At 31.7% G+C, this 21,060-nt stretch overlaps 2 protein-coding genes across 3 annotated transcripts; both read right to left on the reverse strand.

The window, feature by feature from the left end:
• Positions 1-3,743: 3,743 nt before the first annotated feature.
• On the reverse strand, positions 3,744-6,788 carry LOC112794299 (ubiquitin-conjugating enzyme E2-17 kDa). Of its 2 annotated transcripts, none has more exons than XM_025836375.3 (5): positions 6,543-6,788; positions 6,369-6,448; positions 5,788-5,915; positions 4,699-4,803; positions 3,744-4,171 (listed from the first exon to the last, which is right to left on the reverse strand). In XM_025836375.3, the coding sequence occupies exons 2-5, from the start codon at positions 6,436-6,438 to the stop codon at positions 4,028-4,030; spliced, it is 447 nt and encodes a 148-aa protein (XP_025692160.1). In that variant the 5' UTR covers positions 6,439-6,448; positions 6,543-6,788; the 3' UTR covers positions 3,744-4,027. The 2 variants fall into 2 exon arrangements, with proteins under 2 accessions (XP_025692160.1, XP_025692166.1); XM_025836381.3 differs by having other exon boundaries at positions 6,369-6,463; positions 6,543-6,750.
• Positions 6,789-18,315: 11,527 nt separating this feature from the next.
• LOC112794331 (uncharacterized) lies at positions 18,316-19,895 on the reverse strand. The gene is made up of 2 exons (XM_025836392.3): positions 19,067-19,895; positions 18,316-18,506 (listed from the first exon to the last, which is right to left on the reverse strand). The coding sequence occupies exons 1-2, from the start codon at positions 19,816-19,818 to the stop codon at positions 18,491-18,493; spliced, it is 768 nt and encodes a 255-aa protein (XP_025692177.1). The 5' UTR covers positions 19,819-19,895; the 3' UTR covers positions 18,316-18,490.
• Between the last annotated feature and the right edge of the window lie 1,165 nt (positions 19,896-21,060).

The raw sequence follows: 21,060 nt of genomic DNA on the forward strand, positions 1-21,060 counted from the left end.
GCATCCAAGCCAATAGTGATGGTGTTGAACCGTTCGAACAGTTCATCAATGGATTCTCCTTCCTTCATTGTAAACATTTCATATTCCCTGTTTAACATGTCTATCCGGGTCTTCTTCACAATGGTGGTTCCTTCATGAGTGATTTGTAATTTATCCCAGATTTTCTTTGCCATTGTGCATCATGATACCCGTCGGTACTCCTCGAAGCTGATAGCACAGTTGAGTAGATTTATGGCCTTGGCATTTAGCTCCACTTTCTTCCTATATTCCTCTGTCCAGTTTGCTTCTGGTTTAAGAGTGACTACTCCTTCATCACTAGTGTTAGTAGAAAACTGTGGTCCTTCGAGGATGATCTTCCAAAGCCTGTAGTCTACTGCTTGCACAAAGATCTTCATTCTCTCCTTCCAATAGGTATAGTTTTTCCCATTAAAAAGAGGCAGTCTGTTGCTTGACTGTCCTTCTGTGAGATTGTACGATACCAGATTTGAGCCACTGCTTTCTGCTATGAGGATCTTTTCTCCAAGCTGCAAAGCTTGATCTTTTTGAGACCAAGCTTTGATACCAATTGATGGTTTCAGTGGCTAAGAGAAGGGGGGTTGAATCTTAGCCCCCTTTTTCTTGATTACACTTTCTGGTCTTTGAGGAGACTTTTCTGTTTTTGTCTCGTCCCTAGCCATGAGACTTTTTACTTTTGTCGCGTCACTTGGCACGAGACATTTTTTATTTTAGCTCTTGTGCAGCAGAAACAGAAATGAAGAAGTAGAGAGAGAGAAGATTACACCCAGATATATCCTGGTTCAGCTGCTAAGTGCAGTGCAGCCTACATCCAGTCTCCATCACAACAATGATGGAATTTCACTATAATAAGCCAGATTACAAATTGTAAAGTGCTAACCCAACTTACAAGGGGATTCCCACAGAATCATGAAACACAACATAGATGAACAAAGGAACTCTAAGACATCTATGGCTTTTTCTTTTAATTTTGCACTCTAAGCCTTTTTCCGCTCTATGGCTTTTTCATACAAACCTCACTTGTTTGCCTTTTTCCATGAGACTCAAGACATGACAAAATTAAACAGAAAAATACTAAACAGAATACATTGAGGGAGAAGAAAAACTGCTAGCTTAGGTAGCTCTGAGACTTCTGTGCCTTGCACTCTCAAATCTTACTCCTTGAATCAAACCGTGACTGTTCACCCCTTTTATAGAAAAGTAAAGCCTTCACAGTTGAAACACAAAAACCGAGCTTAGCTTCTTTTCCTCCAAAACAAAACCGGTTCGGCCACACAGAGAGAAGAGGTAACTCGTGCAAGATCCAACATGCAAGTACCTCTAGTTCTTCCTTGGTCATCACACTTCATCAATCCGGGCGCTCCATCCTTGGCTTGCTCTCCAAGATGGATTTCTGGCCCTTGATGCTTCATGATGATGATGACTTCATCTGCTCCAATCTCTGCCTCTTCCATCACTTCGCCACTCTAGCTACTTCCTGTGGTGGTTGAGCAGAATCAGAGACAAGCTATGCCTCCAAGAATCTTCACCTTGCTAGCCGAATCTTCTTCTTTCTTTTTGAGTACGAAGGATCCGAGATTACCTCACCAAATCTTACCAATTTTTGGTGATAATCTCAGCCACATCATACTTTTATTTTCATGTGTTTTCTTGCCATCATTAGCTTGATGGTCTTGATGCATGCAGCTTCTTCTTTTCGGTGAGTAGGTGTAGCTTCCATGGCTTGCTGGACAATAACCGAAGGAGAAGAAAGAAAGAGATGAGAGAGAAGAAAGAGAAATTGAACATTAATTAATGTGTTTTGATAAAGCAAAAAATAAATGTCCACTTCCCTTTTACTGAGTAACGTGTAGCTCATTGATACCCATCTAATCAAAGTTACTCATATTCTCTCTCATGTTTCCAATGCTAGCATATTAAATTTGAAATCCATCCTTAAAAAGAAATGGAGTCCGTTGGAAAGCATGAAGCCAATTTGCTTTCTTTCTAACTTGGTTTCGGACCAAGCTTGGAAACATTCATAAAAAACTAATGTTGGGCTTTGTAGCAACAAAATTAATTTAGCCCAGTTAGTAACATTTGCTTTTCTAATGGATTTTTGGATCATGCATAAAACATATAGGAAAGCTTTCTTTGGGCTTGTAATAATAAAATTTATTTTTCCCAACATCTATTATAACCATTCAGCCATAGTCTAGGAAATATTAAATAAGGCTGATTGCAAGTTTTGATTTTGGGCTTGCTGCAGTTCATTCATTTTTCGGCCCAATTAAAACCTGCACAGCAAAATTAATTTAATTAATATATCAATCAAAATTAGATTAATAATTTTGCTTTTAATAATGTTTGATCATCATTAATTTAATTTAGAGTTATCCAAACTCATCAACTTTTATGGGGATCGATTGTAAATTTTAAGGATCTTTATGGGGATAAGTATAAACGTTAGGGACTATTATGGGTCACGAATTTGGAAATTTAGGGTTACATATAATAGGAGGGACCAATCTGGGTACAAATTGAAAATTCGCCAGCTCAGCTAGCCGTTGGGAGCCCTCCAGCGTGGCAAACCGAGTCCACGTCAGCGTTCCGGTGATGACTCATCACTAGAAATATACCTAGGGATCACTTTGAGTGCTCGGAGCTCTATCTGGAGGACTACAATAAAAAAATCGGGATCTTAGAGATTAATATGGGTATTTGCGTGAATCTCAATAACAACTATGGGTATTTACTCTCATCTTTACTTTCTTCTCTTTCTCTCTCTAAGATCTCATAAACAACCGTATTGGTGATCATGGCTATGGTACTGCAAATGACGATGATGATGATAATTACAAGGATGCTGGCGGCAATGGTAGGTGAGACACAACGATGATGGTAGCAGAGGTGAGGCACATTGTGTTTTGTGTTGAATGGAGAAGATAATTAGTTAGATGATCTTAGTATACATGAGAACAGAATTAGAAATCTGGTCATTTTTTGTCTGCTTTTGATTTAGACTAAAACATAGAAGATAAATTTTCATTAGAATTGAAATCTACATTCTTTTTTACTACTAAAGCTTAGAAAATAATTTTAACTCTTGAACGAATTAAAATCACAAATGTTTTTAAACACACCTGAACAATTATTTTCCAATGAACGATTTTATGTAATAATGGCTATTTCAAGTATTAGTGTTTTCTCTTTTTTGCCTTTTGAATGTTATGCTTACTCTTTCTATGTTGAGAAAAGAAGAATGAAAGAATTAAAGTGTCCTTACTGATAAACGAATTTATATGATCATATGGCAGCCAAACACATAATTATCAAAACCAAATCAACAATCAAACTAGTCGAACTATTACTTCTTCAAATTCCTGATTCAACCGGTAAATCACTAATTGAACCAATTAAACCAACCATCGTTAAATAATTATATAAAGTTTGATTTTACTTTGTTTGTGATCTACTATTTGTTATCCAATTAAGGTCAAATCTATTGTTTCTCATCCCAGTAAGTACAGCTTGTTATACCAAATCTAATTATTTGTGAACCAGTAAGTCCTTTTTTTCCTAGGAATGCAACTAGTGAGGAGTGAAACGAGTAATTGTTGAACCGAATACGCAGGGTGATGAAAAAAAAATATATATACTTGATCACTTAAAACTACATGACATTATAATTTAATCTTACCATTGATACAAAATCTAATAGCTCAAATTACTCCACTTACTCATATAAGTAGTTTTCACAACTAAATATATATTACTTTATCACAGGTTTAGAATAGAAGGTCAATTAAAAAAAAAAAAAAAAAGGAAATCTGCATGCCAATACATTACAACTTCCATCACCATTGTCTCACAAAGAAATATTCACAAATGATAAAAACCAATTCCCTTACCATGGCTTAGTTCCACTGATAAGAAAAGATAGAACATTCATTCAAAATATCATTTTGTTTGACATAAGTCGTAGTCGTGATTACGCAGCTCAATTTAAACAGCAAACCAAAAGTATTTATAATCATCCCATAGCATACTTCTGTGTCCAGCTGCGTGCGGTAGCTTCATACTTAGCCCTGTCAGTCTTGTACATGTGCGCAATTTCAGGGACAAGAGGATCATCAGGGTTGGGATCCGTCAACAATGAGCAAATTGACAAAAGAACCTGAAATAGAACAAGACTAAAAACTTTATGTTTTCCAACATTCAAAACAGGCTCAGGATAAATGAGGTGTTTTCATTCACATAGGATTCCATTTAGAGAATTTTAAAAAGAACAGATCCACTTCTTATTAAGTATCTGCAGACCACATAGTGAATTATCAAGTTGGAAGTTGGAACTGAAACTATAACTCAAGTCAGGATTAATGGATGTCTATTTTAAGTGCAGCTTAGCAACAAGCAAAGCTTCAATTGATAGAAAATCAGAAAACTGAGACTTAAAAGTTAATATTGACCAGAAATTTTACAGAGGTACATAAGACTTGCATTTTTAAATTTGGCATAACATTTAGTAGTCCAGTATTACTTAATGAAAATTGTCTCCAAGTATGGCAAGTACTACCATCTAGATGTATTAAGGAGATCAAATCAAAGATAAGATGAAATGACAAAACATGTCTAAAGACCACACACAGGAAAATATGAAATTTAATTGATGATCAACTAGATGAGTAAGTAGGAAAATCAAACCTTCGAAATTGTTAGTGCAGGGCTCCATTGCTCTTTAAGAATGTCAAGGCATATACTTCCATTACTGTTGATATTTGGATGGAATACCTTGGTCCTAAATGCAACCTGATATAATTTAAAGATAACATCCATATATTAGAGAAAATTAAACAAGGCAATTCTTCGGTAATCGAGGAAATAAGATTGCACAAGAATAAAAGAGAACAATTAGACGGTTATAAAGGTAAAGGATATATGATATCTCATAGAACATAAGACATGACCACATGGACAACTAGCACAAATTACATTGTAGCATCTAATTTTGCTAGCTGAAACACCTCGTTTTAATACTGTTGAATCTTTACTCACTGTTTTTTGTGCATGTGCAAACAAGTGAAAAGGGTGGCTGGGATAGTAAAACAAGAACACGAAAGATAAGACCTGTAGTTATGTTATGTAACACAAACTACACAGCTGACGCAATATTCTTTCCAAACTCCACATTCCGATACTAATCAATCTCCCCCGTTAACAGATATATGGCTAGGAAGCACCAAACCATGGAAATTGAATTACTGAGCAACGGTTACAAGTGAAATCAGCAACGGATCAGAGTTATCAAAAAGATTATCACCCTTAAGCTGCCTCAGCAAGTCAAGTCACACATGACACTAGGTGCCTTATGCAAACCATTTATGAAAAATCCAACAATCATAACATATAATGATAATAAAAACAAGCATAACATGTAGTAAACTCTCTGGAAAATTTTTAATAAAGCCAATTGATTCAATAACAAATGACCAAAGAATCCCTCCATTGAACCTGTGCTACAATAGGAGATTTCAGGAGGGTGGGAGGCTGACGAGCAAGCCATAATTCCACTTGAGCTTTGTCCAGAATCTCCTTACACAAACGCATTTTATGTAATGCAAATGTAAAATGATAAACATTGATGCAAGTGTAAGTGCAAGTTCAAGCAGGCCAAAACTGGTTTGCAAACTTGCGGCAAGAAATATGAGCAACCACCAAAGAAGCAACATGTCATCGTGAGAAGCACCAACCTAAAAGCTACGAATGCAGGCAACAAAGTACATGATAGATTACCTTTGGTGGCTTGAATGGATAGTCCGGAGGAAAATGAATCGAAACAAGGAAAACACCGCCGGTATATGGGCTATCAGCTGGTCCCATGATTGTTGCTTGCCAGTGAAACATGTCCTCAGCCACAGGACCTAATAGAGAACAGAAACTAACATTTTTTACCAAACTTCATGAACAGCTAGCTCAGAAACAACAGATGGGAAAAATCATGAAGCCTCAAGCCTCACATAGTAGTCAGCTCCATATCCACCCCCAAAAAAAAACCCCAACAAATAAAATAATAAAATAAACACAATAAAAATATTGGGTTTGATTTTGAATTTTGCTCTATAATTCTTCTTTCTTCCTTCTTAACTAGAACATAACAGGCAACAGGGGCTGAATCTTAACATACCTAGATAATAAAAACAATAGAATCAACATGGCAATAATTAACCCCCAAAAATTAGATCCCTTCAGCTATGAAAACATTAAACGAGAGGGGTTGAATAACCAAAAATCAATCAACTTTTACGGTCCTACAAATTAAACAATTTCCTTAATATGTTAAGATATCAAATTGAAAGGGGATCAAGGTGGGTTACCAGCGCTGCATGATGTAGGCGGGTCCTTCTGCAAATCTTTGAGCTCCTTCAAGATGCGTTTCGATGCCATGCTTAAAAAACTGCGACAAAAAACCCTAAATAGAATAAGTTGAAATTGCAAACGAAAAACTGAAGAGGCACGAATATGATAGAAGCGAAGAAGAAGAGAAAAACCTGAAAGGGAAAAGCGAAAGAAAGGGTTGAAAATTTTGGTAAGGGTTTGGTTTGTTGCGTTGATTGGGAAATCAAGAGAGAGAGAAAGAGAAGAAATGGAAATTGGGGGAAATTATAGAAGGCTAGGTTTTCTAGAATGTTCGGTTTTCCGGATTCGCGTGCTCCATATTGATAGCGTAGGATCAACGTCAAATACTCTCTCCGTCTTAAATTAACGACCACATGTTAGTTGAGTTAATACCCATGGCCTGAAATTTGATTTCTAACTCAATTTATAGTTTTTTAATTTTTAATTTATTTAAATTGTATCATAAATTAATGATCACATATTAGTTATTAGTTATTATTAGTGTATATTAAAAATTTAAATGAAAATATATATATAATGATTATTATTATTATAAATATTTTATAATTTAAAAATATTAAAAATAATTAATATTTATCTTAATTAATTTAGATTAATTGAATAGCATATTTGTCCACTTAAATAAATATTTGATGTTTAAATTTCATTTTATATATCTAATAATTTATTAGTTAGTAATAGATCTTTAATAAATAGAGTATCAATACGTAGTACATTAGTTCTTGACTTATCGAGTTAAAAAATTCGTAGAAAAAAATTATATTTGTCTTTAAAATAGAAGAATTTTTCGTTAATAGCAATATTTATGAAGTTTTGTCTTTGTTAAAATTTATTTGAGACAATTTTAGTTATTGGTATTGTATTTATTTTTGAAATCAAAACAATGTTATCAATATTGTTACTTATTAAAACTTCACATTTTATTACATGATTTTCAAATTTTTAAATTTATAGATTTATGTTATTACAAAAGTTATTAGATTAATTAATATTTCTTTGTAACACGGTGTACCGAAATATCATCGTTGAATATTAGTTAATGTAAAAAAAAACCAATAACCACATAACCACTTTTGTTATTTAATATATAATTTATTTTATTAAAAAATAAATTAATATTTTTTGAATTGGTAAATACATGTCTTTCTAATTTCTTACACTATTTTATTTGATAATATTTATCATTAAAGAATAGCAAATAACTACACTATCCTACAATATTATATACAAAATAATTTCTTATTTTAAAATTAATTTTGGTTAGTAAGATAAAATTTTAAATTTTTTTATTTTTTTATTCAGATTTAAATTTAAATTTAGAATTGATTAACAACTTATCCTTTATTAATTTCAATAACAAAAATAAAATTAGTTAGGTACAAAATATTCAGCATTTAATAATTTTGATCATTTAAATTTTAGTTATCAAAAATTGAGAAATAATTATTTATTTATTTTTATACGACTAATGTATAATCTATTGAGAATTGATTTATTGTTCAAAACTTTTTCATAAACTTTATAATATGTGAAAATAGTGATTTTATTTTTTATTATTATTTAAAAAGTATTCATAATTTGTTAATTATGTAATTAAATTAAATAGTAACCTTTATTATTACTTTTATACTAAAAAATATCAATTTATACTATTTTTTTTCACTACTAATAAGTAAGTAGGTATTTGTACTATTATGCTTATTGTCCTAAATAATTACTTAAGTTATTTATTTTGTATGTTAAATAATATCTTGTATCTTAAATTAATTAAATATTAAGATAAAAAAATTATGCAATAAATTATATAAATAGTCATTATAAAAAAGAAAAAATATTTATCATATATAATAATCTTTGATATATGTTTGTCATGTATATATTAGAATTATCTATTTTAATTATTTTAATTATGTGAGTGATTCTTGTTATTTTCAATTTTCATTACGTTAATACATGATATTTAAAACTAAAAAAAAAAAGATAATTAATTTTTTAATTTAGATTATTTTTTTAAAATATATCCAACTTTTACGTATACTAAATATTATAATATTAAATAGTATAGTATTTGCGTTTATTTTTTTACATATTGGTATAATCTTGATGTAATACTCAATCATTAGATTTTATGGTGTTTTTCAAAATTGTGGGAACAGTACAATACGCTCCTCTTGGATTGACAATACGCCTCCATTGTCAATCCAAGGGGGCGTATTGTACTGTTCCCACAATTTTGAAAAACACCATAAAATCTAATAATTGAGTATTACACCAAGATTTTTTTAATATACAAAAAAATTAACCTAGTATTTGTTACAACAATGACTCAAGATATTAATCCAACATATAATTGGGCCTAGTAAGACCTCAATACAAGCAAGATCAACCTAGGCTTATTGTTAGATCCTAAATCCAACTTAGGTTTATTATTTTAAAGACCTAATGCAGATGAAGTCCTCTTATCCCCTCTCAAATCGACTCAAATTGGATCTCTATTGTTAGTTAGATATGGTAATGAGTGTTTAAGAGAACGTAGCAGGTCCCTTTCCATCCCGCATTCCTATTTAAAAAAACAATAAAGCTTCACATCCAAGTAATTTAACCAACCAAGTCTTTTCATCATCATCTTCATCTTTTTCTTTCAAATTCACGCACGCACATTTTTCTTCACCCATTAGGCTACATCTTCTCATCCTTTTTCATTATTTTTCAATTTCGTTACCATTGTCACCAACAGCACCTCCTCCTCCTTCTTTTCTTATTGAAATTTCTTCCCTTCCGTCCTTTTCATCATTCTCCTCCATCATCATTATCGTTATGATCATTATCATTATCGTCATTGTCTTCTTCTAATACGTATCGTCATTATCGTTATAATTATCGTTGTTTTTGTTATCGTTATAATCAAATTTTTGTCATATTGATAACATTATCATATCCAAAATTGATTTGGATGTATTTTTTTTCAAAATTGACTTGGTATGTGCTTATTTTGAAACGAGTTTGTTTGTGTATCGTCATCATCGTTAAGTAATTTGGTTCATTCGGAATTTAATTTTTGGTTCATCTTAAATATAATTTCGGTTCATTTTTGAGTGAATTTCTGATCATTCAATTTTGTTTATGCACTTGTTTTCGAACACAGTTATTAAGTAATTTGATTCATTATATATTTAAATAAGGTGCACTTGGTCTGTGCTTATTCTGAAATGAGTTTGTTTGTGTATTGTCATCATTAAGTAATTTTGGTTCATTCAGAATTTGATTTTCGGTTCATTTTGGATGTAATTTCGGTTCATTTCTGAGTAAATTTCTGATCATTCAATTTTATTTGTGTACTTGTTTTCGAACACAATCATTAAGTAATTTCGCTTCATTCTGGATTTAAATAAGGTGCACTTGGTCTGTGCTTGTTTTGAAACGAGTTTGTTTGTTTATCGTCATCATTAAGTGATTTAGATTCATTCGAAATTTAATTTTTGGTTCTTTCTAGATGTAATTTTGGTTCACTTCTGAGTGAATTAAGGTGCAATTAGTCTCGTTATTCTGCACAATTCAAAACTCTTCCTTCTCACATCCTCTCTTGAGAGGAATAAAACCAAGAAAAAAAAAGAAGAAAAATCAAACAAAAAAGAAGAATCAAGAATAAAAAAACTCCTCGTCATGTTCTTCTTCTTGTCTTGTTCGTCTTCTCCTTCTTGCTTTTTCTTCTCATAATTCTACTTATTTTACCCTCTTAACAATAATAAAAACATGAAAAAATCAAATAAAGAAGAATAAACGCATAATGCTGCAAAATCACTTGATGGATTTGGATATGTTTTTGTTCCTGATTCAATTTTATTTGTGTGCTTGTTTTCAAACGCAATTGTTAAGTAATTTCGGTTTATTCTAGATTAAAATAAGGTACATTTGGTCTTTGCTTATTTTGAAACGAGTTTATTTATGTATCGTCATCATTAAGTAATTTTGGTTCATTCAGATTTTAATTTTCGGTTCATTTTGGATGTAATTTCGGTTCATTTCTGAGTGAATTTCTAATAATTCAATTTTGTTTGTGTGCTTGTTTTCAAACGCAATCATTAAGTAATTTCGGTTTATTCTAGATTTAAATAAGGTACATTTGGTCTTTGCTTATTTTGAAACGAGTTTATTAGTGTATCATCATCATTAAGTAATTTCGGTTCATTCAGATTTTAATTTTCGGTTCATTCTTGATGTAATTTCAGTTAATTTCTAAGTGAATTTCTAATCATTCAATTTTGTTTGTGTGCTTGTTTTTGAACGCAATCATTAAGTAATTTCGGTTCATTCTGGATTTAAATAAAGTGCACTTGGTCTGTGCTTTTTTTAAATGAGTTTGTTTATGTATCATCATCATTAAGCAATTTCGGTTCATTCAAAATTTAATTTTCGGTTCAATCTGGACGTAATTTCGGTTCTTTTTTTACTGAATTAAAATACATTTGGTCTCGTTATTCTATACAATTCAAAACACATACTGTTATAAAATCATCAAGGAGGGGAGGAAGAAAAGAAAAATATGCAACAACAACAACAGCAACAACAAAAGAATGATGATGAGAAGAAAATACGCAGAAAAGAAGGAACGCAAAGAAGAAGAAGGAAGAGAAAAAGGTGGAGGAAGAGGAAGAGGAACGCGAAGAAGAAGAAGACAACGATGGCGATAATAATGTATCCGCGCGTATAATCACGCTCTTTTAATGGGAACGGTTTTTATTGGTGTTGAGTCTACTTGGTTGAAATTAGATGACAATAATACTTAAAAAATTACTTTTAAGATGAAAAATATTATTGTAATTAAAAAATAATATTTTTTTAAAATTTCAATAATTAGTACATAAGTGATTCATACTTAAAAAATATATATAAATGAAAAGGGTAGAGCTTTGAAAATAGATATAAAAATTAAGTAGGAATAATATTTTAATATTTTCATATGATTATTTTAAGGTATAAAAAACGAAATCACCAAATAAAATAAGTATATAACACTAAAAAAGCGGCTTTTTATATAAATAAATAAATAAAATATATTAATTCACATAATATGTATGTAGAAAAAATTTATTAAAAATGCGCAGGACCATTTCATGGGAAGTACATGCAAAATGGATTTAGTCGTCATTTCAACAAGGACGCGAATTGGAATTGACAGGAGCAGAGCCATGTCTTAGCCCGATGCCAGCAAAATAGGGGGAGGCTATTTTGTATCTGGGACCAATGAAATGGGTATTTCTGATGGGACTACCACAGTTATACAGCACACAAAATGTACACTTAAGATGTATTGCATACAAAATTGATTCCGAATTTTTCTATATAAACGTTTGTGCCAACGAGAATTTTTTTCAGAAATAAAATAAAAAAATTATTTTAGAAAAAAAAAAACATGCTAACGAGTGTGTCAGCATTCACAGAAGAAGCCATTCTCCTACACAAGTTGGCCATTTTGTGTGCACCGCCAACATTTTGGATCTAATTCGTGGATGCTACCTCTTGATGTGGTCCAATTCGTGTGTGTCATCTGTAATATGCTCCATTTCATGGTTGCCAGCAACGGCTTCAGAGCGCAGCTTTTCAATCTGCCATAGCAAAGCCATTTCATGGATGCCCCAACTGAGTTGGAGAATAAATTCATTTTGCATGTGTCTCTCGTGAAGTGGCACATTTTCAAAACACTTTTTATGTATGTGTATTATGAAAATTAATACATTTTTTTTAGTTATTTATATAAAAAAGCCCTAAAAAAGTCTTGCCATAAAAGAGGTAAGGCCTTTTAATGGAATATTTTTTACTCCTAAAATTTAAATTTAGTATATTATTGAAAAATACTATTCATATATCAAGTATTTTTAATATTCATATAAAAATATAATTGTTATTAATTAATTGTGTATTTAAATTATTTTTTAGTTAGCAAAACAAAAAAAATACATATTTAATTGTTAAGAAATATCAAAATAATGTTTATTAGGGTTAAGTATTTTTTTCGTCCTTAGCATTTTAGGTCAAAATCAAAATTGTCTTTGACATTTTTTATTAATATTATCCTCAACATTATTAAACATTTTAAAATTATTCTTTTTTAAAATTTTTGGACTAAAATACCCTTTATCATCATCTCTCCATTTGCCATCCTCCCTGCTCCAATCTATCTATCCAAATCTTCAACAACAACAATTATTTTTTTTAATTTTAAAAATTAAACAAAGCTAACACAGAATCAATAACAACAATATATTCCGATTCCACCCAAACTTTCAACAACAACAACAATTATTTTTTTAAATTAAAAAAAAGCTAACACAGAATCAACAACAACAATATATTCAGATTCAAAAATCCATCAACAATAACAATACCATATTCAAATTCAGGACCAAAAATTCAAGAGAGAATAACACATGAGAGAGAGAGAGAGGAGAAAAATTCAAAGAAGAGGGGTGGTGTTGCTGCTGTCCGTCGCCGACGAAGTTGAGGGAAAGAGGAGAAAGAAGCAACTGTGCGAAAAGCTACTGTCGTCGCCTTTGCACTGTGGTTGAGGATAGAAACAGATCAAAAGAGGGGGAAGAGCAAACCTCATTACCACGAGAAGCTCGACGACGGTGATGGAGCTCGACACCGACAGAGCAGCTCCCACCTCATTCATGACATGATAGCGGCAGCCGCACTCTTTTATGACACAATGGCAGCGACTGCACTCTTTTCTGCCGTCACTTCCTCCTTCTTCCTTTACTTTCCTTTTTTCTCCCTCTATTTCTCTCTTCTCTCGTTCTCTCTCTCATCTCCTCGTTTTGTCTTTCTCTACAGTCATGACGCAACGCGACCACATTTTTTCTTGCCGTCACCTCTCTCTTCTTCTTTTTCTTTTTTTTTCTTCCTCTCTGTTTCTCTCTTCTTTTATTCTGTGTCTTTTTGTTTTTTTTTTTTTAGGTGAGAGGGTGGGGGTAATGAGTGAGGTGGGGTAATGGTAGTAATAATAGAGAACTAGTATTTGTGTCATTTAAAAAATTATTATGTTTAAAAGAATGATTTTAATACTAAATTTAACGTTGAAGATGATATTAATTGAAAAAAGGTTAGGGACGATTTTAATTTTGATCTAAGACGTTAGAAACGAAAAAAGTACTTAATCCTATTTATTATAAAAGGTATAGATGTAGCGAAATTATATATTATTTATCAACTATATTATGTATACACTAAAATTAGCTACTAATATAAAATACATATTAAAATATAATATACATTGAAAATAAATTAAATCACACATATATTTATATATAAATACATTAATAACTTATTTTTAGTAACTAATTTTAATTTACAAATAATATTTTTAGACAAAAATACTTTTTATCTTTTTCATTCTCACCTTGATATATACGAAATATCTACTCTATAATATTCTTATGTACAAATTCTTTGCTCTCAAATTTTTCATTCAACCACATTTTGTTATTGTTAGAAAGGTCAGATCTTGGATAAGAATAATGTGATAAAAAGAATTTCCCAAAAAACAAAATTAATTTGAAGCCGTCATTAAGGTTGCGTTTGTTTATAGGAATAAGATATTGAAATAAAGACACAAAAATATAAAATTGTGTTTGACAGATAAGATATGAATAGAAATATTGTGTCTAAAAATACTGAATTAGTATATTTTGTGTCTATCTTGATAGGAAGAACACAGAGACACTAACAAGAGACACAACTTATTTTTCATTTTTTCTTTCATTATTTTTGTTAATTTTTTATAATTATATTTTTTATTATTATATTTTTCGTCTCAACTTTTTTGAATAAAAAAATGAGAATTCTCATAAGTTGTTTTAGTTTATCACCAAATAGAATACAAAAATATAAAATTTTGTATAAAGAAGACTTGTCTTGAGTGAGAAACTTAAAATATATAGGATCTTTAAGGAAAAAACTATCAAAAGTATCTATAAGTTTACGAATACTGATTAATGTACCCATAAATTAAGAAAATTAATGCTATATCCATAAAAGATGGGTTTCGTACGACAAAAGTATTTAAACCTTAATTTTTTTAAATAACTTTTTAATAAATTCTCAAACTATCACACCCTTAACTTCAACTCACTTTTTCAATCCTCCATATAACTCAACCTGCACCTTTAAAACCCTTGATATGAAGTTCGAAACTACTCCTACAACAAACGAGGCCAAAATCAATGATGGTGGTGATGGTAGAAGAGGACATCGACCGATTCCTGGCAGAGAAATTCACGATGGTAAGCTCTTTCTCATTTTCTTCACCACATTCCTTCACACATAGAAAAGCCTCCCAAATTAAAAAAAAGGAGAAAATAACTGAAACGATTAAAAACTATTCTTTTATAGTTCTTTCTCTAATTCTTCATCGGCATTGGTTGATTTTGTTGTTAATCTTCATTGGTGTTGACACCATAGCCGTTGCCGAAAAGAAGCTTTGTCGCTTGCTGTATGTCTTCAGTCATGTCTTGAAGCTCTTGTTTTTGTCTGACGCTGATGTTGCCATCGAGTAGACTTTCGATTACTTTCGCTCTGTCACCGAGATCAAAGAGGAGGATGAGGAGGTTGGAGGCGGCGGGGGCAGCGGCGACACCGGCAATGCCTAGGAGGAAGAGGGTGCCAGCGAAGGAGGCTTACATGAGAGGGTGGGTGATGTTCTATAGCAAATTGGAGGTCTCTAAGGTGGTCGAGAAAGAATATGGAGGCGATAAAACGGGAGTAGAAAATAAAGACTATAAATGTGATGGGGAAGGCCATGAGAAAGAGGAATTTGAATGTGATGGAGAAGGTCAAAAGAAGGCTGATCGAACTGAATAGAAAATAAGAAATTTATAGTGATGGAGTTGAGATTGAAATGAAATGATGAGTTTGGAAAACTCTTATTTAATTTTGATGATGAACAAACATTATTGAAATATTTAAAATACAAAATTATTAATTTAATCCTAATTCATATATGCTTAATTAATAATTTTGTTGTGCAGATTTTGTGCTGGGCCGAAACAAAAGAAAATTAACAAAGCCCAACTGTTGCATTATTGGTTCAGCTTTGTGTTTGTAATTAAAGCTAGTTATAATTGGGGCAGAATAAATTGTTGCAAGCCCAAACAAATGCTTTCCATGCTTGATCCGAAATCAATTGTATCAGGAAAGCAAATGTTAATCAATTGGGTCAGATTAAGCATTATTGCAACAAGGCCCAAATTCAATTTTGATGAATGTTTCCATGCATGATCCGAATCCAAAGTCCATCAGGGAAGCAAAAGTTAACTTTTGTTGCTTGCCTCCAACGGATTCCATTTCTCACTTTGGATGGAATTCAAATTTAATTTAATGCATTGGAAACATAAGCAAGTGAGAGAAGATTGATTTGACTAAAGGCATCATTGCTACACGCCAACTAAGGGAAGTAAAAGCAAGCTATTCCCAATTAATTTGCTTAACCACTTTAGTTTGCTTTTCTTCAGATTCTTTTCATTCTCTCTCATCTCTTTCTTCTTCTTTGTTCGGTCCTTGTCCAGGAAACAATGGAAGAAATGTTCTTCAACACCGAAAGGAAGATGTTGCATGCGTCTAAGACCATCAAGCTAATGATGGCACGAAAAAGAAAAATAAAAGTGAGCTGTGGCTAAGATACTTACCAAATGCGGTTAGATTTGGTGAGGCTATCTTGAGCCTTTCATGCTCAAAAATGGAAGAAGAAGATTCGGCCAGTTAGAGGAGATTCTTGAAGCATGGCTTGTCTTTGATTCTGCTCAACCACCACAGGGAGTAGCTAGAGTGGCGAAGTGATGGTTGAAGGCAGAGATTGAAGCAGATGAAGTCATTATCATCATGAGGCATCAAGGGCCAGAAATCCATCTTGGAGAGGAAGCCAAGGATGGAGAGCCCGGATTGATGAAGGGTGATGATCAAGAAAGGACTAGAGGTAATTGCATGTTGGTTAATGCATGGTTATCTCTTCTCTCTCAGTGTGGCCGAACCGGTTCTGTGTTTGTTGAAGGAGGAAGAAGTTGGTTCGGTTTTGGCTTCAAGTGTGGAGGCTTTCCTCTTCTTTAAAAAGGGGGAACAACCACTGTTTGAAGCAAGGAGAAAATTTGAGAGTGCAAGGCACAGAGTTCTCAGAGCTACCTGAGCTAACAGTTTTTCTCTTCTCCTTCAATGTATTCTGTTTTGTATTTTTCTGTTTAATTTTGTCATGTCTTGAGTCTCATGGAAAAAAGGCAAACAGTGAGGTTTGTAAGAAAAAGCCATAGAACGGAAAAAGGCAGAGAGTGCAAAATTAAAAGAAAAAGCCATAGATGTCTTAGAGTTCCTTTGCTCATCTATGTTGTGTATCATGATTCTGTGGGAATCCCTTTGTAAGTTGGGTTAGCACTTTACAAGTTGTAATCAGATTGATTATAGTGAAATTCCATCATGTTTGTGATGGAGACTGGATGTAGGCTGCACTGCACTTAGCAGCCGAACCAGGATATATCTGGGTGCAATCTTCTTCTCTTTCTACTCCATTTCTGTTTTCTACTACACAGGAGCAAAAGCCAGAATTATCTCGTGCCAAGTGACGAGACAAAACAAAAAGTCTCGTGGCAAGGGACGAGACAAAACAAAGTTGCTCGTGTCCAGTGACGAGCAAAAACAGAAAAGTCTTCTCTGAAGGTCAGCAAGTGTTAGCATCAGAAAAAGGGGGCTAAGATTCAACCCCCTTTTCTTAGCCACTGAAACCATCATGAAATAATTTAAAAATTTTATTGAAAAATCAACAAAAAAAAATTAGAATTTGAATATTTTTATTGTACAAAATTTATCTTTTATAAGTATAACGTTAATGTTTTTATTTATAGATAATTTTGTTAACATTAATAAATTTTAAGGGTATTTTTGATAATTTTTTTACCTTTAATAAGGAGTAAGGACTTAAGGAGCACCTTTAGATGCTATATTTAATTTGCTGTTTATTTTGTCCAGGAATAATTAGGAATTGCAAAAAATACAAGGACTATTATGTTAAGAGGAGATAAATATTTTATTGTTGTGAAAATAAAAAAAAGTATTATTGTCATATAAAATATAAAATATTTAATTGTTCTTATGAAAAGAGAAAAAAGTATTTTATTATTATTATTATTAAAACAATTTCTTCAAACATTATTAATGTAACTTATGTTTTTAAAGCCATTTTCATTTTGTTACACTAATATAAATAGTACAACTTTTAATTTAAAGAGTTATCGTAAAAAAGGTTGATTTTAAAATGTATAAGTATTATTAAATTTATTCTATTACAAAATACTATGTATATATAAAAAATTAGTTATTAAATTAAAATATATTATTTTAATTTATTTTTAATATATATTTTATATTTTAACATATATTTTATATAAATAACTAATTTTTTTTATATATACATAACATATTCCTCTAAATCTTTTCTTTAACTTTATACAAATATAACTAATATTTATTTTAGGTTGCCACGCTGTAATTATATACACATCCTCACATTATGTTCCAATGAATTCTCTATGCTTCATCCCTTCTCCTCCTTCTCATGGTTTTTATTTTAAAATATTTTTTTTGGGTATAAGTGTTTCTTAAGCGCACTTATTATTTATATATAAAATGAGCCACACGCGTGTGTGTGAATCTAGGTAAATACTAATATACTATAGCATAATAAAATAAAAAGGTTAAAATTTATCTAGTTAATAAAGAGTATAATACTCTTTATTTAATGAAAAATATTTAAAGATGAATTATAATCTATGATATATTTGTATTTATATTCTAATTATTGTTGTATCCTACCTAATTATGTTGATGAAATCCCCATATAGATAAAATTATAGATGCCTACACTGAAAAACAGAAACAAAATATATGTCTAGATTGAAAACTTGAAACATATACATTGTCTCTAATGGTTTGGCTATGCATAAACCCTTTTTTTTTCTATGAATCTGTCCACTAGATGAATGTATGTGAAGGGTGCAATGAATGAATATGAAATTGGTTGAGCAAAATTTGCATGTCATCAGTTATTTGAAGGCCTACAATAAAATTGTACAAAAACAAACTCATTAGTATATAATAGAATCCACACAATCATCATTTTTAGAGAGGAGTCATATTTTAAAAGAAACATAAATAAAAAAAATTGTTTATTCTTCAAAATGAATGTATACTTATCTATATATCTTATTTAAAATCTAACGATGAATTAAATTGATAAATATATATTGAGAGATAAGAACAACCCAAAACTTATCTCAAAATTATTTCTCATGTGTCCACCCTAATCATACATGGGAGTTTCAAATTCCATCAAACTAAACATACAAACCTCTCAAACCCAGTTGCCTATTACTTACCACATCCGTGCATCAAAAAATGGCATAATCATACCAAATAAAAAAATTAAATTAAATTAAATTTTGTCAAAAAATAAGCAAAAAGATATTGATTGAAAATAAAATAGTACGATATATAAATATAAAGATAATTATTCACGTAAAGACATAATATTTTTATCTATATCTTCGTATATCTTCATATGTTTCACACAAACAAACTTTTCATATTTTCAATTTTTCATAGTTATTATATTTACCTGAAACCAAACATTCGGACGTCACACTCAGGTCTTCTTCCCAAATTCACATCGAATTGTTTGATATGACGACAAGAAGCCAAGAATGGGACATTAGCCATTTCCAAACCCCCCAACTTTAAACCAATTTTTCCGCCAACAAATATATCATACATCACTTCCTTGGCTTGAATATCAGAGTTTAATTCTTCAACGGCATGTCTGTCCACGTCAGCATTCTTATTTTCCATCTTTATATGGTAATCTGTGTCATTTTGAGGTTTCTGAGAGAACTTATCGATATGATCTTCACCTAATTTAATGCCTTGGCTGTTGACAAGAACATCAAGAGGGCTATACAACAATGTAAGCTTCTCATTTTTGTTTGTAATCCTCAAAAGCAAGAATACAGTTGTAGATAACTTGTCCTGGTGGTCAAGTTGTAATTTCGTTATGTTAAGTTGCCTAATGCATATGCTTGGCATTCCTGATTGGAGGAATGCCAAGTATGAGATTCCAACAAAGAGGAGGACAATGAGTATTGTGAAAATAATGATGCATGTCCATGCACAAATCATAAACATACACGATCGCCCGGCCTTGTCGCGAAAATCTGGGGCCTCCAAGTCGTTAGCCTTTTCATTTTTGCTTCTGTTTTTGTTTTTGTTGGTGGATTCGTCGTCGAAGGAGACACGGCGGGTCCTGTGCGGCGGGGGCTTGTCAGCATCGGTCACCTGTCTATTGGCGCTACCCTGCCGCGACAAGCCCGCCATATCTTTAAAATTTTACTTTGTAACCCACCCACCTTGATGTGGGTGAATTGAACAAAGGAATTGGTTAGGAAAATGTGAGTTTAGCATAGCAACATGAATAAAGATAGTTAATGGGTTATTTATATGTTTTTAGGGTGTAACGGTTTTCTCGTAGCCGAAAATGCATATGAATCTATATGTAGTAAATTATGGTTGTTGGAGGGTAAAAAAAGAGGCATATATGTGTAAGAGGTTTGACGTTTATAGACTTTATATAGTTTGGTCTAGTTGGTTGATGCATGTATTTTAGCAAAATATTTATTATAACAAATTGAACTAGGTTGAATGAACATAATTTGAAGAAGCGATAATCCATCGATAAATAAAGCGAGTGTGAAAAGTTGCATTGTAACCTGGAAATAATAATATTGATTTGTGAACTTAACAACTTTATCAATGTAGGACTAGAACATAAAGAAAATAAAAAAATGAAATCAATCCAACTAAAATCTAATATAAACGGACCGAGACTGTTATATCCTTTTATGCACTATGAGTTGGCCATTGTTAAACCATACATATCCCTTGAACCACCGGCGTCGATGGCAAGGAGTGAATGAGTGAGTGGAGGGATAGAGGATATGGGTGGTAATGGGTAGGGTAAGGTAGAGTTTGGATCCAATTTTAATCCTACTCTCGAGTTGAGATTTTTATATAAATTCAATCTTATTATATTCACAGGTTGAGAATATTTCAACTCTAATTTTATCTGTTCCTAACTTGCAAGTATTCGACTCTATCTGTGGATTATAAAAAAGATGAAATATTATTACATATATAACTTGATAATCATTTAAAATACAACTGATTTTTACGTTTAAAAAATGTATTAAATTATCAATTAATGATCTTCTCTTAGTGAGTAAGAATCTTTTGCATTTAATAAGAGATCATTGGTTCAATATCTACTTGAAACATATTTTTGTATAAGTATATAATATATACATATATAGGGTACGAGTTGGTCAAATAGGATTGAGGCTCAACCCACACCCTATCCGATCCACCCAAAAATCCAACCCACTCCTACCCCTAAAGATCGGATTAACAACCCTATTTGATCGGATTGAGTACTCACGAGTAGGGTGCATATTATCACCCCTACTAAAAAATGAGTCGCTAAAAAGTTGAAATTTGAGAGTTGAGAGCAACAAAATCATAAAAGTTAGGATCAGGGTTTAAAGAAAACACATTATAAACAAC

The sequence above is a fragment of the Arachis hypogaea genome, chromosome 1 (assembly GCF_003086295.3).
Source record: "Arachis hypogaea cultivar Tifrunner chromosome 1, arahy.Tifrunner.gnm2.J5K5, whole genome shotgun sequence".
Taxonomy (NCBI): Eukaryota; Viridiplantae; Streptophyta; class Magnoliopsida; order Fabales; family Fabaceae; genus Arachis; species Arachis hypogaea.